This window comes from Pezoporus wallicus, unplaced genomic scaffold, assembly GCF_028554395.1.
Source record: "Pezoporus wallicus isolate ANWC-B61680 ecotype Strahan unplaced genomic scaffold, APGP_CSIRO_Pwel_v1 contig_8376, whole genome shotgun sequence".
In the NCBI taxonomy this organism is placed as follows: domain Eukaryota; kingdom Metazoa; phylum Chordata; class Aves; order Psittaciformes; family Psittacidae; genus Pezoporus; species Pezoporus wallicus.
The window spans coordinates 128,304-143,246 of record NW_026641603.1 but is presented as its reverse complement, the minus strand read 5'-3'; the positions used below and the strand labels follow the sequence as shown (position 1 = coordinate 143,246).

Genomic DNA, 14,943 nt, shown 5'->3' with positions numbered 1-14,943 from the left:
AGTGGGGTGGTTTCTAAACTTGTGGTTCTTACAATTAAACCCAGTCCCAAGCTGAATGGTTGAATTGGTCCCAAAGGCAGCGACTGGGAAGGACTCTGATGTGAGAAGTGAGAGTTGGAAGCTTGAGAAGGGGTCCTGTGGAACTGGAGCATCTGGGCATTAGAGGTAACGGGTGAGCTTGACAGTTGGTCTCTGTTACGATGCAGCAGTGTGCTGTGCTGTCACTGCCAGGAAGGGTTCCATAAAGCTCTGACTGTGGAAGGTCATAGAATCCCAGCCTGGTTTGGGTTGGAAGGGACCTTAAAGCTCCTCCAGCTCCAACCCCTGCCACGGGCAGGGACCCCTTCCACTGGAGCAGCTTGCTCCAAGCCCCTGTGTCCAACCTGGCCTTGAACACTGCCAGGGATGGGGCGGGCATAGTGGTGTCTCACCACTGCTGTAACCTGGACAAAGGAAATAACCCTCAGGTACCTAAACCGTGCCTGTTCTGCAGCTCTGTCCTTTCAAGTGCTTGATAAATCACAAGTGGGAGGGAGCAATGATGGAGGGATGGACAGATGGAGTTATGGAGGGATGGACAGATGGAGTTATGGAAGGATGGGTGGATGGATGGACGGGTGGAGGGATGGATGGGTAGAGGGATGGATGGATGGACGGACGGACGAATGGGTGGGTGGATGGATGGACAGGTGGATTCATGGCTGGATGGATGGACGGAGGGATGGATGGACGGATGGACGGAGGGACGGAGGGACGGAGGGACGGATGGACGGATGGACGGATGGATGGATGGATGGACGGATGGGCGAATGGGTGGATGGATGGATGGACGGACAGGTGGAGGGATGGATGCATGGGTGGATGGATGGACAGGTGGATTCATGGATGGATGGACGGTTGGATGGATGGAGGGATAGGAACATCCCACCCGGGTGCTGCCAGTTGCTGCTGCAGCTCCACCGCTCCACTCTTGCTCTCAGCATCCTGCTCCGCGCCTTCTCCTGCCGGGACCTTGCGGAGCCGCCACCGCCGCGGTGTGAAGAGCCGGGTACCGGCAGAGCAGCTCCGCGCCCGCCCTCCTCGGTGCGGGATCCGCACCTTCGCCATAGGAAGCAGGGCGGAGCGGAGGGGGTGTCCCGGTGTCCCCCCCCTTCCCGGTGCCCCCCTCCTATTCCCGGTGCCCCCCCCAATTCCCGGTGCCCCCTCCATTCTCGGTGCTCCCCCCAGTTCCCGGTGCCCCCCCCCCCCAATTCCCGGTGCCCCCTCCCATTCCCGGTGCCCCCCCTCCCCCATTCCCGGTGCCCCTCCCCATTCCCCGTGCCCCCCCCCCCCCCCATTCTCGGTGCCCCTCCCCCATTCCCGGTGGCCCCCCCCCCCCAATTCCCAGTGCCCCCTTCCTACCCGGTGCCCCCTCCCATTCCCGGTGCCCCCCCCCAATTCCCGGTGCCCCCCCCCCAATTCCCGGTGCCCCCCCCCCATTCCCGGTGCCCCCCCCCCGGTGCCCCCCCATTCCCGGTGCCCTTGTCGGGGCGGGGTGACGTCGGGGCGGGGCGGGGCGCGGCGGGGGCGCGCGCGCGGGGAAGGCGGCGTGCGGCGGGCACCGGCACCGCCCCGGCCAGACCGCGCCATGCCCGGCTCCCTCTACCAGCCCGAGGGCGGGCAGCCCGGCCGCGGCCCCCCGCGCTGCCTGGCGCTGCTGAGCCCAGCGCCGCCCGCAGGGCAGGAGCCGCCCGAGCCCGAGCCCGGCCGGGAGGTGCCGGTGCCGCCGCCGGCAGCAGCAGCAGCAGCAGCAGCGCAGGGTGAAGCCGCCGCCCTGAGGTTCGCCCTGGATCAGCTCTCGCTGCTGGGGCTGGAGGAGCCGGAGGCGGGCGGCGCGGGCACGGAGGAGGCGGTGGCGGCGGCGGGCGGAGGCGCGGGGCCGGGCGGCCTGCAGGCGCGGGAGCGCGGCGGTGGTGGTGGTGGCGGCGGCTCCCCCCCGGCCACCGGTACCGCCTCCCCCCCGGCCGCCTTCGGTAACTTCGGGCCGCACCTCGCCGCGCCCGCCGCGCTGCTGGAGCCGCTGGGCGCCCTGGGGAGCAGGAAGAAGAGCGTGAACATGACCGAGTGCGTGCCCGTGCCCAGCTCCGAACACGTCGCCGAGATCGTGGGCCGCCAAGGTAACACCGCCCATCACCGCGGGTCCGCCTCAGGCACCCCCGGCCCGCGTTATTTGGGTCAGTTTGGGGGCTTTGTCTCCGTGCCCGGTAACGCGGAGGCGGAAACTTAACGGCGGCAAATCCCGCGGGCCTCAAACTCCTCCCGCGGGTTCTCGGGGCTGCTCCGCTTTGTGCCGGTCCCCACCGCGCCGGCTCTGAGCGTGAATCAAAGCCGAATCCGGAGCGAGGAAACCGGTTGCGGGGTGGGGGGGGATCAAGCCCTCGGTGCCCACGGGAAGTTCCCGTGGAAGCTGCTGGGTTTATTGTAGTTGGGTCCTCCCGTCTCAACCCGGCTGCTCCGGTGTGTAAGCGGTACCGCGGGCTCTCGGTGGATCAGTGATCGTTAATGGGGAGCCCTGAGCTGTCACCAAAGGACACCTGGGCACGGCTCAGCCCCAGCCCATGGTGGGTGTGCCTGGTGCGGGCTTTGTCTGGAGGAAGCCCCAAATAGCGCTGCACCGAAGTTCCACCGTTAGGAAATAAGAATCAGGGTTGAAAAAGACCCAAAAGGAGGGGGATTTAAGGGGGAGGAAAAAGGGAATAAACGGGACAGGAGCTGCTGCCTGCAGGAATGCCAGCGGCGATGGGCAGTTGGGATGCAGGGAGCCTGACCTCTGGGGTGGTTTTGCCACGCAGGACTCTGGCACCCCAACCCTGCCCTGACCCTCCCGGCCATCCCCATCCTCAGCCGTGGGGCTGCGGGATAAGGGGCTTCGGGGGGGATTCTTTTCCTAGGGGGAAGCGGGGAGCTGGGCAGCCTCATTGTTCTCTTTGTTAGCCAGAGCCATGCTGTGATGAGCGTGGTGACATCATGCTCTGCGCTTCCCATTGGCCTGCGCCGCCTCCCAGCCGGCCCCGCTTCCCAACCTCCCAACTTTCCACGCACCCCTCACCGGTCCCACCACCCTCACGCCGGTGCCGGCCCAAACCGGGGCCCCCAAAGCCCGTTATAGCACCGGAGGAGAGGAGCGAGACGCAGTGCCCTGCTCCGGAGGATGCTGCTGCTGCTGCTGCCTGGGCTGGATGGGGACATGGATTTGGTGGGATTTGCAGAACCAGCAGCTTGATGCTGGCCTCCATTGGGAAACGTTTTGGCTCTGCGAGCTCAAGGAGGTTGGAGGAATGGCTGCTTTCGGGTTGGTGGGTGGCACCCTTCCTCACAGCAGCTGGGGTCGGGTGTTTGGGCTGTGGTGAGGTCCCAGTGCTGCGCCTCCAGCATCCTGACAAGCTCAGCGTGCTCCAAGGTACCTGCCCCGCATCCCTCGTGCAGTTTGGGTGCTTGCTGAGCCCCACGGGCTCATGGGGCTGCTGGAAAAGAGCTGCCAAAGGGGTGATTCCAGCCGGGATGCTGGGGTTGGGGTCTGAGACCAGCGATGGACCAGAGCCCCCCCCCGCTGCTGCCTCAGCCCATAGGCAGGAGCTGCTCCCCCGGGGGTTTTCCCTCCCTTGTTTCCTGCTCTCAGCTTTCCTGTGGCTCATGAAGACCCCACATCAGGTCCCTGCTGTGTTGGTTGTTGGGCATGAAGGGGAGGGCTCAGCGTTTGGCATTCCCAGCTCTGGCAGGGGACGTGCATGGGATGGGGCATGTGTGGAGTCTTTTAACTCCAGTTGCTCTGCCCCCTGCACTCTTCCTGCACCACACAGCCCAGCCGTGTCCTGGGAGCAGGCGCTTGTGATGCTGCTGCACTCAGAGCATAGGAAGGGGTAGGCATGGGGAGCAGGTGCCCTGGAAGGGTTTGGGGCAGGGGTTTCTCTCCCCATACATCATGTGCTGAGGGGTGCTTTGGTCCTGGTGGCCCCTTGCAGCCATTGAGCAGTCAGGATGTGGCCGGGGCAGCTCTTTGGTGTCAGTCCTATGAAGGCTGTCAGATGCTTCTCCTTTTTCTTCCATTTTTGTTGGTTTTTTTTCCTCTAAATCCACTCATTTACCACTTTCCAGAAGGGAGCAGCAGCTGCTCAGCAGGTAAATGTTGTGTAAAGCAGATCCGTGTCTTCTTGGCTCCTTTCCCAGGGGAAAATGGAGAGAGGGATAATGGGGCAGGCTGGCTATTGAAGTTGCCCTGTCTCTTGCATGTCAGCGTTGTGTCGGCCTCGCTCCCTGGTGTCCTGGCTTTGGAGGTGGGTTTCCAGCAGCTTCTGCCCAGTGAGGCTATAGGAGGTGATGGGCTCTGCTCTCCCCTCTGACACCACGTGCCTCTGATGGGATGGAGCCAGCCATGGCTCCTCTCCTGGGCTCTGCTTCCCCATCTGCAACACGGATACACAGGGACCGTGTGCAGCTTTGCGAAGGATGTGGGAAGGCTGCTGCTCATAGAAGATGTTGGGATGCTCAGAGGGGGGACCCAGAGAAGGATGCACATGGAGACAACAGGGCTTGGTCCCTGGGCCAGCCTGAGCATCTGTAAACTTGCTGTGGGGTGCTGTGGCTGCCATCAGTCCCTTTGTGTTCCTCAGCCCTGGGCTGCTGCTGGGTGTCCTGTGCCCATCCTGCCACAGCCTTTGAGACTGGCCTGGCTGCTGCTTCCCACCTCTCTGGGTTGAGGGAGAGCCGGGAACTCCAGGGGGGATTTGTGTCTGTTTCCCAGGACATAAAGGGGCTGAGAACTGGATGAGATTTAACGTCCCTTGGCCTGTCCCTACAGGCCCCTCTCCAGGATTCCTGCAGCCCCTTCAGGCACTGGAGCTGCTCTCAGGTCTCCCCTTCAGGAGCCTTCTCTTCTCCAGGCTGCCCTAGCCCAGCTCTCTCAGCCTGGCTCCAGAGCAGAGCTGCTCCAGCCCTCGCAGCAGCTCCGTGGCCTCCTCTGGTCTCACTCCAGCAGCCCCACGTCCCTCTTGTGCTGCTGCCCCAGAGCTGGATCAGGGCTGCAGCCCAGCACACGGGGGGGTTCAGTGGCTGCATCATGGGGAGCTTCTGCTCATCCAGCATCCCAAGGCCCTCTCAGGGCTGCATCCTCAGGATGCAGAGGCACTTCCATGCACGCTTCCCCAGCCTGCGCTGGGCTTTTGCAGGATCATAGAATGGTTTGGGTTGGAAAGGACCTTAAGATCATCCAGTTCTGAGCCACAAATGGGCTCTTGTAATAGTTGGGGCCCTGATCTGGGGCTTGTGATAGAGGGCAAAGTCCTCTTTGGTGGTGCCAAGCGAGAGCGTTCAGGAAGAGCAGCTTGCCCCTTCCATCACCACCTCCTTCCAGCAGGAATTCCCTTGGGATTCTGCTTCTTGGCTGCAACTGGGGCCTCCTCAGCCTGTCGGGTGCTGGGACAGGACCAGCCATGGTCCTGCAGCCCCGTGGGGCAGCTCTGGGGTGCGGAGCATGCTGGGGTGGGGAGCTCAGAGCTGGCCACAGTCAAAGGGAAGCGTGCACATCCGAGATGGGAGCCCCCACCCCCTCCATGGGTGCTGTCTGTGGGGTTGGTGCGAGGGGCTGTGACTCGGTGGGGTTGTGTTTGCACCTCGGCTTTGCCCCCTCTCATCATTAATGCTGGGCACGGCCTTTGGGGCAGTGCAAACGTTGGGAATGGCAAAACCACGGCCCCTTGGTTGAGGCAGGGCTCTTGAGCTGGCAGTGCCACTGAGGATGTGCCTGCGCTGGGGCCGGCAGTCAGTGATGCCCATGTCCTCTGCACAGCCCCTTCCAGCAGGGATCTGCTGCACTGACTGGGTAAGGATGCAACGGTCGGGGCTGTGGTTGCGCAGCTTGGGTAGGGGCTTGTGGGGACCCATAGGAATCATCCCATACTTGTGGGGATCACAGGATCCCGGCCTGGTTTGGGTTGAAGGGACCTTAAAGCTCCTCCAGCTCCAACCCCTGCCATTGGGACCCCTTCCACTAGAGCAGCTTGCTCCAAGCCCCTGTGTCCAACCTGGCCTTGAACACTGCCAGGGATGGGGCAGCCACAGCTTCTCTGGGCACCCTGTGCCAGCGCCTCAGCACCCTCCCAGGGAAGAGCTTCTGCCTAAGAGCTCATCTCAGTCTCCCCTCGGGCAGGTTAAAGCCATTCCCCTTGGCCTGTCCCTACATCCCTTGTCCCAAGCCCCTCTCCAGGTTTCCTGCAGCCCCTTCAGGCACTGGAGCTGCTCTCAGGTCTCCCCTTCAGGAGCCTTCTCTTCTCCAGGCTGCCCCAGCCCAGCTCTCTCAGCCTGGCTCCAGAGCAGAGCTGCTCCAGCCCTTGCAGCATCTCCATGGTCTCCTCTGGCCTCTCTCCATCACCTCCGCGTCCCTCTTGTGCTGCTGCCCCAGAGCTGGATCAGGGCTGTGGGGAGGGGTCTCCCCCGAGCACAGCAGAGGAGCAGGATCCCCTCCCTGAGCTGCTGCTCCCGCTCTGGGGATGCTTTGGCTTTGTGTGAGGAGCTGAGCTCTCCCCACCGAGTGCAGCTCTTTATCCCTGTGTGTCTGCAGCAGCGAGGTTTGCAGCGGACAGGGGCAGTCGTGGGGCATCTTCCATCCCAGTGTGCTGCCGGCTTTGCTTTGGGTGCCCTGCAGATCTTAGGGGATGATGGGAGGTGGGAAACAGCATCCCCGGCCCTCATGTGCCAGTGTTGGCGGGTGGCAGCAGGGCCGAGTGCGTGGTCATGAGGGTGTAATGAGGGTGTGCAGTGGAGCCCGGGCAGAGTGGATGTAGTGTGCAGGGATGCAGGGAGCGGTGCTGCGCTCCCAGCCAGGGACAGCTCCAGGGTGAAAGCAGCAGCACCCAGTCCTGGTGCGGAGCTGAAGCCTTTGGGTGGCCAGGCACTGCCGGGACTCACAACCAGAGCCCAGCTTCCCATGGCAGGGAAGGGACAGGGCAGTCACGGTCTCCTGCATCCCAGCGGGCTCGGCTGCTGAATCATGTTCCTCGGCTGGGGAGCAGGTCTGTCCAGAATGGGGAGCACCTGCCCTGGGGTTCCCTCCTGTTCCATCCAGGCACGGAGACCCAGCTCCCTCGTCCTGGCCCTCCAGGGCCAGCGCCACGGCTTCTGCTGAGCTTCAGGTTTAGCTGTGCCTGGGAGGATCCCGCAGGATCCAAACAAGCCTTTTCAGAGGGTCCCAGCCTGGTTTGGGTTGGAAGGGACCTTAAAGCTCATCCAATGCCACGGGCAGGGACCCCTTCCACTGGAGCAGCTTGCTCCAAGCCCCTGTGTCCAACCTGCCCTTGAACACTGCCAGGGATGGGGCAGCCACAGCTTCTCTGGGCACCCTGTGCCAGCGCCTCAGCACCCTCCCAGGGAAGAGCTTCTGCCTAAGAGCTCATCTCAGTCTCCCCTCGGACAGGTTCAAGCCATTCCCCTTGGCCTGTCCCTACATCCCTTGTCCCAAGCCCCTCTCCAGGTTCCCTGCAGCCCCTTTAGGCACTGGAGCTGCTCTAAAGTGTCTTCCTTTGTGTGTCAGGTGCAGAACCAAAGGGACCCGCTAGTTCTTGTTGGTCCTGCATCTCCGCATCCCTGCAGGGTGAACAGGGAGCGCCTGCGAGGCGTCAGCATTAACGTGTCATGGGGTTGGTTTTTTTTCCCCTTCTTCTTGCCCTGCAGGCTGCAAAATCAAAGCCCTCCGTGCCAAGACCAACACCTACATCAAGACCCCGGTGAGGGGCGAGGAGCCCGTTTTCATTGTGACGGGGAGGAAGGAGGACGTGGAGATGGCGAAAAGAGAGATCCTCTCGGCCGCCGAGCACTTCTCCATGATCCGAGCGACGCGCAACAAAGTGAATGGGCTGACGGGGGCGATGCAGGGCCCCCCCAACCTGCCGGGGCAGACCACCATCCAGGTGAGGGTCCCGTACCGCGTGGTGGGGCTGGTGGTGGGGCCGAAGGGAGCCACCATCAAGCGGATCCAGCAGCAGACGCACACCTACATTGTGACCCCCAGCCGGGACAAGGAGCCCGTCTTCGAGGTGACGGGCATGCCGGAGAACGTGGACCGCGCTCGGGAGGAGATCGAGGCGCACATCACCATGCGGACCGGCTCCTTCATCGACGTCAACGCGGACAACGACTTCCATTCCAACGGCACCGACGTCTGCCTCGACCTGCAGGGCAGCGCAGGCAGCCTCTGGGCCAAGGCCCCCCACCCTGCCCACCGCCCCCCCGCCACCCTGCGCAACGACAGCCTCAGCTCCCTTGGCAGCGCCTCCACCGAGTCCTACTACAGCGGGCGGGTGGCCGACGCCAGCCCCACCAGCCCCTACAGCACCAGCAGCGGCTTCACCTTCAGCGAGCCCGCGCTGGGCTCGGAGGAGTGCGACTTTGGCTTTGACTTCTTGGCTCTCGACCTCACGACGCCCACCACCACCACCACCATCTGGTCGCCCTTCGAGCGCTCGGGCAACCCCTTGCAAGCCTTCAGCAGCTGCTCGTCCATCAACGGCTCTCAGAGACGCAACAGCGGCGCCGCCACGCCGCGCCACTCGCCCACCCTCCCCGAGAGCGGTGCCGCGGGGCTGGACCACCCTTTAGCCCGGCGCATCCAGAGCGACCCCGTCAGCACCTTGTCCTGGCTGCCCACGCAGGGCTCGCTGTCGTCCTTCTCCAACAGCACCGGTTACTCCTCTTCTTCCTCCCTGCCCGGCAGCATCTCCGCCGCCTCGGGCTCGCCCACCGACTCCAGCAGCTCCGACGGGCACCGCAAGAGCTCCCGGGAGTGCATGGTGTGCTTCGAGAGCGAGGTGATCGCCGCCCTCGTGCCCTGCGGCCACAACCTCTTCTGCATGGAGTGCGCCATGCGCATCTGCGGCAAGGCTGAGCCCGAGTGCCCCGCGTGCCACACGCCCGCCACGCAAGCCATCCACATCTTCTCCTAGCCGGGGCTGGCTCGTTTCCCCCCCTGACCCCCACCACCACCATCACACACAACCCCACCCCCCACCTCCACCCCGGCTTTTTAAGGACTTGGAAAACTTGGAATCAACCTTTTTATTTAATAATAACGGATGCGATGGGTGCACGGGGTGGGGGGGGGCGGGAGGGGAGCGGAGGAGGAGGAAAGGAGGGGGGGGGGCGGCCAACATCCATGGGGTCGGGAGGGATGGGGATGAAGATGATGATGATGATGAGGGGCAGTGAGGAGGCATCTCCAGTGTTTACAGAATAGCTTTAAACCCACACCCCCACACCCCCCCCCCAACCACCGGCCGCGGTGTGGGGCGGAGGAAGCCCGGCTGTTCTTCCACAGTCCTTCCCCAATAGCAGTATTCAGTTTGCAAAGTGAAATAAACAGAGAGAAAAGGTCCGCTTGCACTTTTTTGAGTTTTTTTAGGACACGCGAGGGTTGTCTTTTATTTTTTTAAAATCCTTCTCTTCAAAGTCTTTTTTTTTTTCCCCTCTTTTTTTCTGTTGTCCTCGTTCCTTTTGTATAGCCTTTTTTTTATTATTATTATTATTGTTATTTTTGTCACCTCCATAGATATATATCTGTATATATTCTATTTTTGGGGTTGTAATGCAGGTCTTACCTTCTCTTCTGCCAATGTGAAAACTGCCCCCAAAACTTGGGACACGAGGGCAGGGCTCGGGGCCGTGGGGCCTCGCTGGCTGGAGGGATGCGGTGACCGCGCCACGTTGCAGACAGATGCTATCTCCTTTATCTTGTGCTTGGGTTTGGTGGGGTTTTGGTTGGTTTTGGGGGGTTTTTTGTTGTTTTTTTTTTAGTTTTTACCTCTTTCTGTATATGTAGGGAATTTATAGCAAAATATCTACTTTATGGAATAAATTTTAAAGACTAAAATATATTTTATTTTAAATAAAAAGAAAATAACGGACCTTTAACCTTCCATGGCTAAAGTACTGATTATATATTTGCTGAGCTGACTTGACGGTTATGAAAATTGTATCAAGAGTTTTATTTTTTGACTTCAAAGCCTTCTTAATAAAGACTTTTTACTATATCCGAAGTCCTGTGCTCACTTGGGTCTCTTCCCTTGGCCCCGTCCCTTCCAGCAGCCTCAGGACCAGGCTCCCTGCTCGGGTTTGGCCCCTCAAATAGCGCAGGGCCTTGCTGCATCCCTGGGTGCCATCTTCAGGTGGATAATAAGGAATCTCATAGACATTAGGCAGAAGCTCTTCCCTGGGAGGGTGCTGAGGTGCTGGCACAGGGTGCCCAGAGAAGCTGTGGCTGCCCCATCCCTGGCAGTGTTCAAGGGCAGGTTGGACACAGGGGCTTGGAGCAAGGTGCTCCAGTGGAAGGGGTCCCTGCCCGTGGCATTGGATGAGCTTTAAGGTCCCATCCAACCCAAACCATTCCATGATTTTATGACCCTTTTGGGAAGCACGAGCTACCAAAGGGCTGTCTGGGTGCCTGTTTTCTCCCCAGCTGAGAGCTCAGCTGGTGATGGAGGTCTCCATTGTGCCTATGGGCTGCACATGCTGTGATTTGTTAGCGAGCCACATGCTGCTGCCAGCCCTGGGGCCATTGGGGATCCATCACTGGTTTCATCGGGAAGTGCCTTTGTGTATTCCCTGCTGCAGGATTGCACATGGGGGGTTTGGGGGGGGTGGTTCATCACCCTGCTGCCAGCATGTGCTGATCTGCTGCAGTGCAGCTGGCACCCTCAGGGATGGCTTTGGTATTCCTGGAGCTGATGCTGTGTGGGGACCTGATGCCGGTTGGGAGCCATGAGCAGTTGAGGCCCCAGAGACAGAAGCACCCATAGGCAGTGAGGACCCGATGATAACTGGGAGCCAAGGAGCAGCAGAGATTCACAGGCAGTAGCGCCCATGGAAAGCAGCACCTATGGGTGCTTGGAACAGGCTGCCCAGGGCAGTGCTGGGATCACCATCCCTGGAAGTGCTCACACATCGTGTAGACGAGGCCCTCAGTGCCATGGGTTAGGGGGTGGAATGATGACCTTGAAGGTCTTTCCCTACTTGGTTGATTGTGAGCCACAGACAGCAGCACCCATGGGTGCCATGGGGACCAATGGGCAGCAACAGCTGTCAGGACACTGCTGGTGCCATGGCCACAGGTTTTCATCATCACCATTTTTGGGGGTCTCCTACATAGGAGAGGTCTTTGAGTGCCCTTCTTGGGCTCCTGGAGTGTCCTGGTGGGCTGGGTGGGAGCCCCAGATGAGACTTCTCAGGGTGTCCCAGGTTGGTGCCCTTCACGGCCCTGGGAGGGAGGGCTTGTGGGGCAGAACAAGGGGTGCAATGGGGCCCTGCATTTGGGTCTAGGTGCTTGTTAAAGACCGGGACCGGGAGGTTTTTGTGCCTCCCTGTGTGGCTCCAGGTCCCTGGGTCATTCCCCACTGGGTTGCAGGGTGCCAGATGGAGCATCAGCCACGGGTGCTGCTCCCCATCCTGCCTGCACACAGGGCACGCAGGGACCCACAGCCTGGCAAGCGCAGCACCTTGGCAGGGTGCTCCTCATGGGTGAGGAGGAGGGTTTGGTGCTGCCTGGGCACTCGTCTGTCCTGCTCCTTGCCCAACTGGCCTGGCTGCTTTTAACCCCTGCAGCCTGGCCCGCGTTCATTCTCCTCCCTCTGCCCCGCTCCAGCACTGCCTGTCCAGGGCCCTTCTGCTGCAAGCAGGAGGCAGGAGAAGCCCTTGAGGGTATCCAGAATTACCCCCCTGGCTGCAGGGCAGCCCCTAAACAGGGTCCTTGCCCCTGGATGTGTCCTGTGGGGTTGGAGGGTGCTGATGAAAGCAGGGGCAGAGGCGCAGCATCCGCTGTGCTGTGACTGAGGGGCCACCCTGGGCAAAGCCAGGTTTCTGTGCTTCAGCCATTGCAAGCTGCCACGTTCCAAACCAGCGGCCAGGATGGGACCAAAGCGCCCATGGACCTGCTTGAGTGCCACCCAAAGAGAGGAGGGTGGCTGAGAGATGAGCTGGCTGCTCCAGCAGGGATGCTCTTGTGTCCAGCTGGGATTTCAGACTCAAAACCATTATTGCCTCGTTGGGGAGCTGGACCAAGCACAGTTTTCACTCCCCCCAGCACGTGCAAGGTCCTGCCCCTGGGATGGGGACATCCCAAGCACAACGACTGGCCTGGGAATGTTGAATTGAGAGCAGCCCTGAAAAGAAGGACCTGGGGGCTCTGGATGAGAAGCTCAGCATGGGCCAGCAAAGTGTTCTGGCAGCCCAGAGCCCCCCCTGTGCTGGGCTGCACCCCCAGAGTGTGAGCAGCAGCTCAGGGAGGGGATCCTGCCCCTCTGCTGTGCTCGGGGGAGACCCCCCCACTGCGGTCCTGGTCCAGCTCTGGGGCAGCAGCACAAGAGGGACGTGGAGGTGATGGAGGGAGGCCAGAGGAGGCCATGGAGATGCTGCGAGGGCTGGAGCAGCTCTGCTCTGGAGCCAGGCTGAGAGAGCTGGGCTGGGGCAGCCTGGAGAAGAGAAGGCTCCTGAAGGGGAGACCTGAGAGCAGCTCCAGTGCCTGAAGGGGCTGCAGGAAACCTGGAGAGGGGCTTGGGACAAGGGATGTAGGGACAGGCCAAGGGGAATGGCTTGAACCTGCCCGAGGGGAGACTGAGATGAGCTCTTAGGCAGAAGCTCTTCCCTGGGAGGGTGCTGAGGCGCTGGCACAGGGTGCCCAGAGAAGCTGTGGCTGCCCCATCCCTGGCAGTGTTCAAGGGCAGGTTGGACACAGGGGCTTGGAGCAAGCTGCTCCAGTGGAAGGGGTCCCTGCCCGTGGCATTGGATGAGCTTCAAGGTCCCTTCAACACAACCCATTCCCTGATTCTATGATAAAGTCAAGACGAGCGGCATCAGATCCCCACAGAGGTGATTGACGCAGATTGATGTCAGCCATAGCTCCAGGTCCTGTCAGGTACCCAAACCGCAGCCTTGCTCTAAGCTCTCTCCGTGGAGCCGCCCGGCAGCGAGGTCCCAAGCAGCAAGGAGCCTTGGAGCAAACCAAACTCTCTGCTGCCCACTCTCGGGCATCCTTGAGCTCGGCTTCTCGCTTTCCCACCTACCCCTCGCTGCCTCTGCTCCCCGGTGATCCCAAGGTCGAGGCGCTGCAGGATGCATGGACCAAAGCCTATGGGTAGCGACCCCTGCTCCCCCCCCATTCCTCCCCAGCACCAGGCATACAACGTGGGGATGCTTCAATGGCTGCAGCGATACCGGAGGGTGCAGCACGAGGGGACATAGTCCCCATCACCCTCCCCATATAATGCCTCTCTGGTTCCCCCTTTCCCCCTCTCCTGCCGGTTGCTGCCCCCATCCGGGTGGGATTTGGGGGTTCCAGTGAAGTTCGGTTTGTTTCTTCTCCCTCCAGTTCCTCAGGGCTCCTCTGGCCACAGGAGGGCAGATTTGGGGGAAAACCAGGCAGAAATGGGGCCAGGTGCAGGATGCTGGCACTCAGCAGTGCCCAGGGTGAGAGCTCAGCATCACATTGGCCCCATAGCGAAGAGAGGGGTCCCCCTTTGTGGTCCTGGGTGCCCGGGTTTGCTGTGAGCAGCCCTGACCCTCAGGGATGGAGCCCCAGGACAGGGGTCCCCTGGGCAGCACACGGGGGCCCCAACAAGAGCCCATCAGCACCAAACAGTTCTGGGAGCACTGCAAAGAGCTTGAGCCACCCCAGAGCCTCCCGGTACCTGCAGAGGCAACTCGGGGTCACCCTCAAACTGCACCTCTCCTGCAGCCAGGAGCGCTGCAGCCCCAGTGGCACAGGGATGTTCTGCTGGGAAACAATCCCTGCCAGGTACCATCTCTCTGTCCCTCCATCCATCCCTCCCTCCCTCCCTCCCTCCATCCATCCATCCATCCATCCATCCATCCATCCATCCATCCATCCATCCCTCCCTCCCTCCATCCATCCATCCCTCCATCCATCCATCCCTCCATCCATCCATCCATCCATCCATCCATCCATCCATCCATCCATCCATCCATCCATCCCTCCCTCCCTCCATCCATCCATCCATCCATGCATGCCTCCATCCATCCATCCATCCCTCCCTCCATTCATCCATCCATCCATCCATCCATCCATCCATCCATCCATCCATCCATCCATCCATCCATCCCTCCCTCCCTCCCTCCCTCCATCCATCCATCCATCCATCCATCCATCCATCCATCCCTCCATCCATCCATCCATCCCTCCCTCCATCCATCCATCCATCCATCCATCCCTCCCTCCCTCCATCCATCCATCCATCCATCCATCCATCCCTCCCTCCCTCCATCCATCCATCCATCTATCCATCCATCCATCCATCCATCCATCCATCCATCCATCCATCCCTCACTCCCTGCATCCATCCCTCCATCCATCCATCCCACACTCCATCCATCCATCCCTCCCTCCCTACACTCCATCCATCCATCCATCCCTCCCTCCCTCCATCCCTCCCTCCATCCATCCATCCCTCCAACCATCCCTCCCTCCCTCCCTCCATCCATCCCTCCATTCATTCATCCCTCCATCCACCCCTCCCTCCCTCCCTCCCTCCAACCATCCCTCCCTCCATTCATCCATCCCTCCATCCATCCTTCCCTCCATTCATCCATCCCTCCATCCATCCTTCCCTCCATCCCTCCCTCCCTCCCTCCATCCCTCCCTCCATTCATTCATCCCTCCATCCCTCCCTCCCTCCCTCCCTCCCTCCCTCCCTCCATTCATCCATCCCTCCATTCACCCTTCCATCCCTCCCTCCCTCCCTCCATCCACCCGCTGCAGACTGGGCAGCAGCGCCTCTGGGTGCAAGTGCTCAGCCAAGCGCCACCCGTTCCCTGCCTCAGTTTCCCGCATCCCAGAGCCCATGGAGCAGCCCAGAGGCTGCAGGGATGGGCGCCGGGGTATGACGCAGGTGGGAGCCAAGTGTGTGTGTG

The 14,943-nt window shown here is 61.2% G+C and overlaps 1 protein-coding gene across 1 annotated transcript; it reads left to right on the top strand.

Annotated features, from left to right (window-relative positions):
* The first annotated feature begins 1,609 nt into the window (after positions 1 to 1,609).
* Positions 1,610 to 12,345, top strand: MEX3D (mex-3 RNA binding family member D). Its single transcript, XM_057424572.1, has 3 exons — positions 1,610 to 2,156; positions 7,705 to 8,985; positions 12,336 to 12,345. The coding sequence occupies exons 1-2, from the start codon at positions 1,628 to 1,630 to the stop codon at positions 8,970 to 8,972; spliced, it is 1,797 nt and encodes a 598-aa protein (XP_057280555.1). The 5' UTR covers positions 1,610 to 1,627; the 3' UTR covers positions 8,973 to 8,985; positions 12,336 to 12,345.
* The last annotated feature ends 2,598 nt before the right edge of the window (positions 12,346 to 14,943 follow it).

Coding starts and splice junctions, on each gene's coding strand:
- MEX3D (XM_057424572.1), top strand. CDS start 1,628: ATGCCCGGCTCCCTCTACCAGCCCGAGGGCGGGCAGCCCGGCCGCGGC. Junction 2,157..7,704: donor CGAGATCGTGGGCCGCCAAG/GTAACACCGCCC, acceptor CTTGCCCTGCAG/GCTGCAAAATCAAAGCCCTC.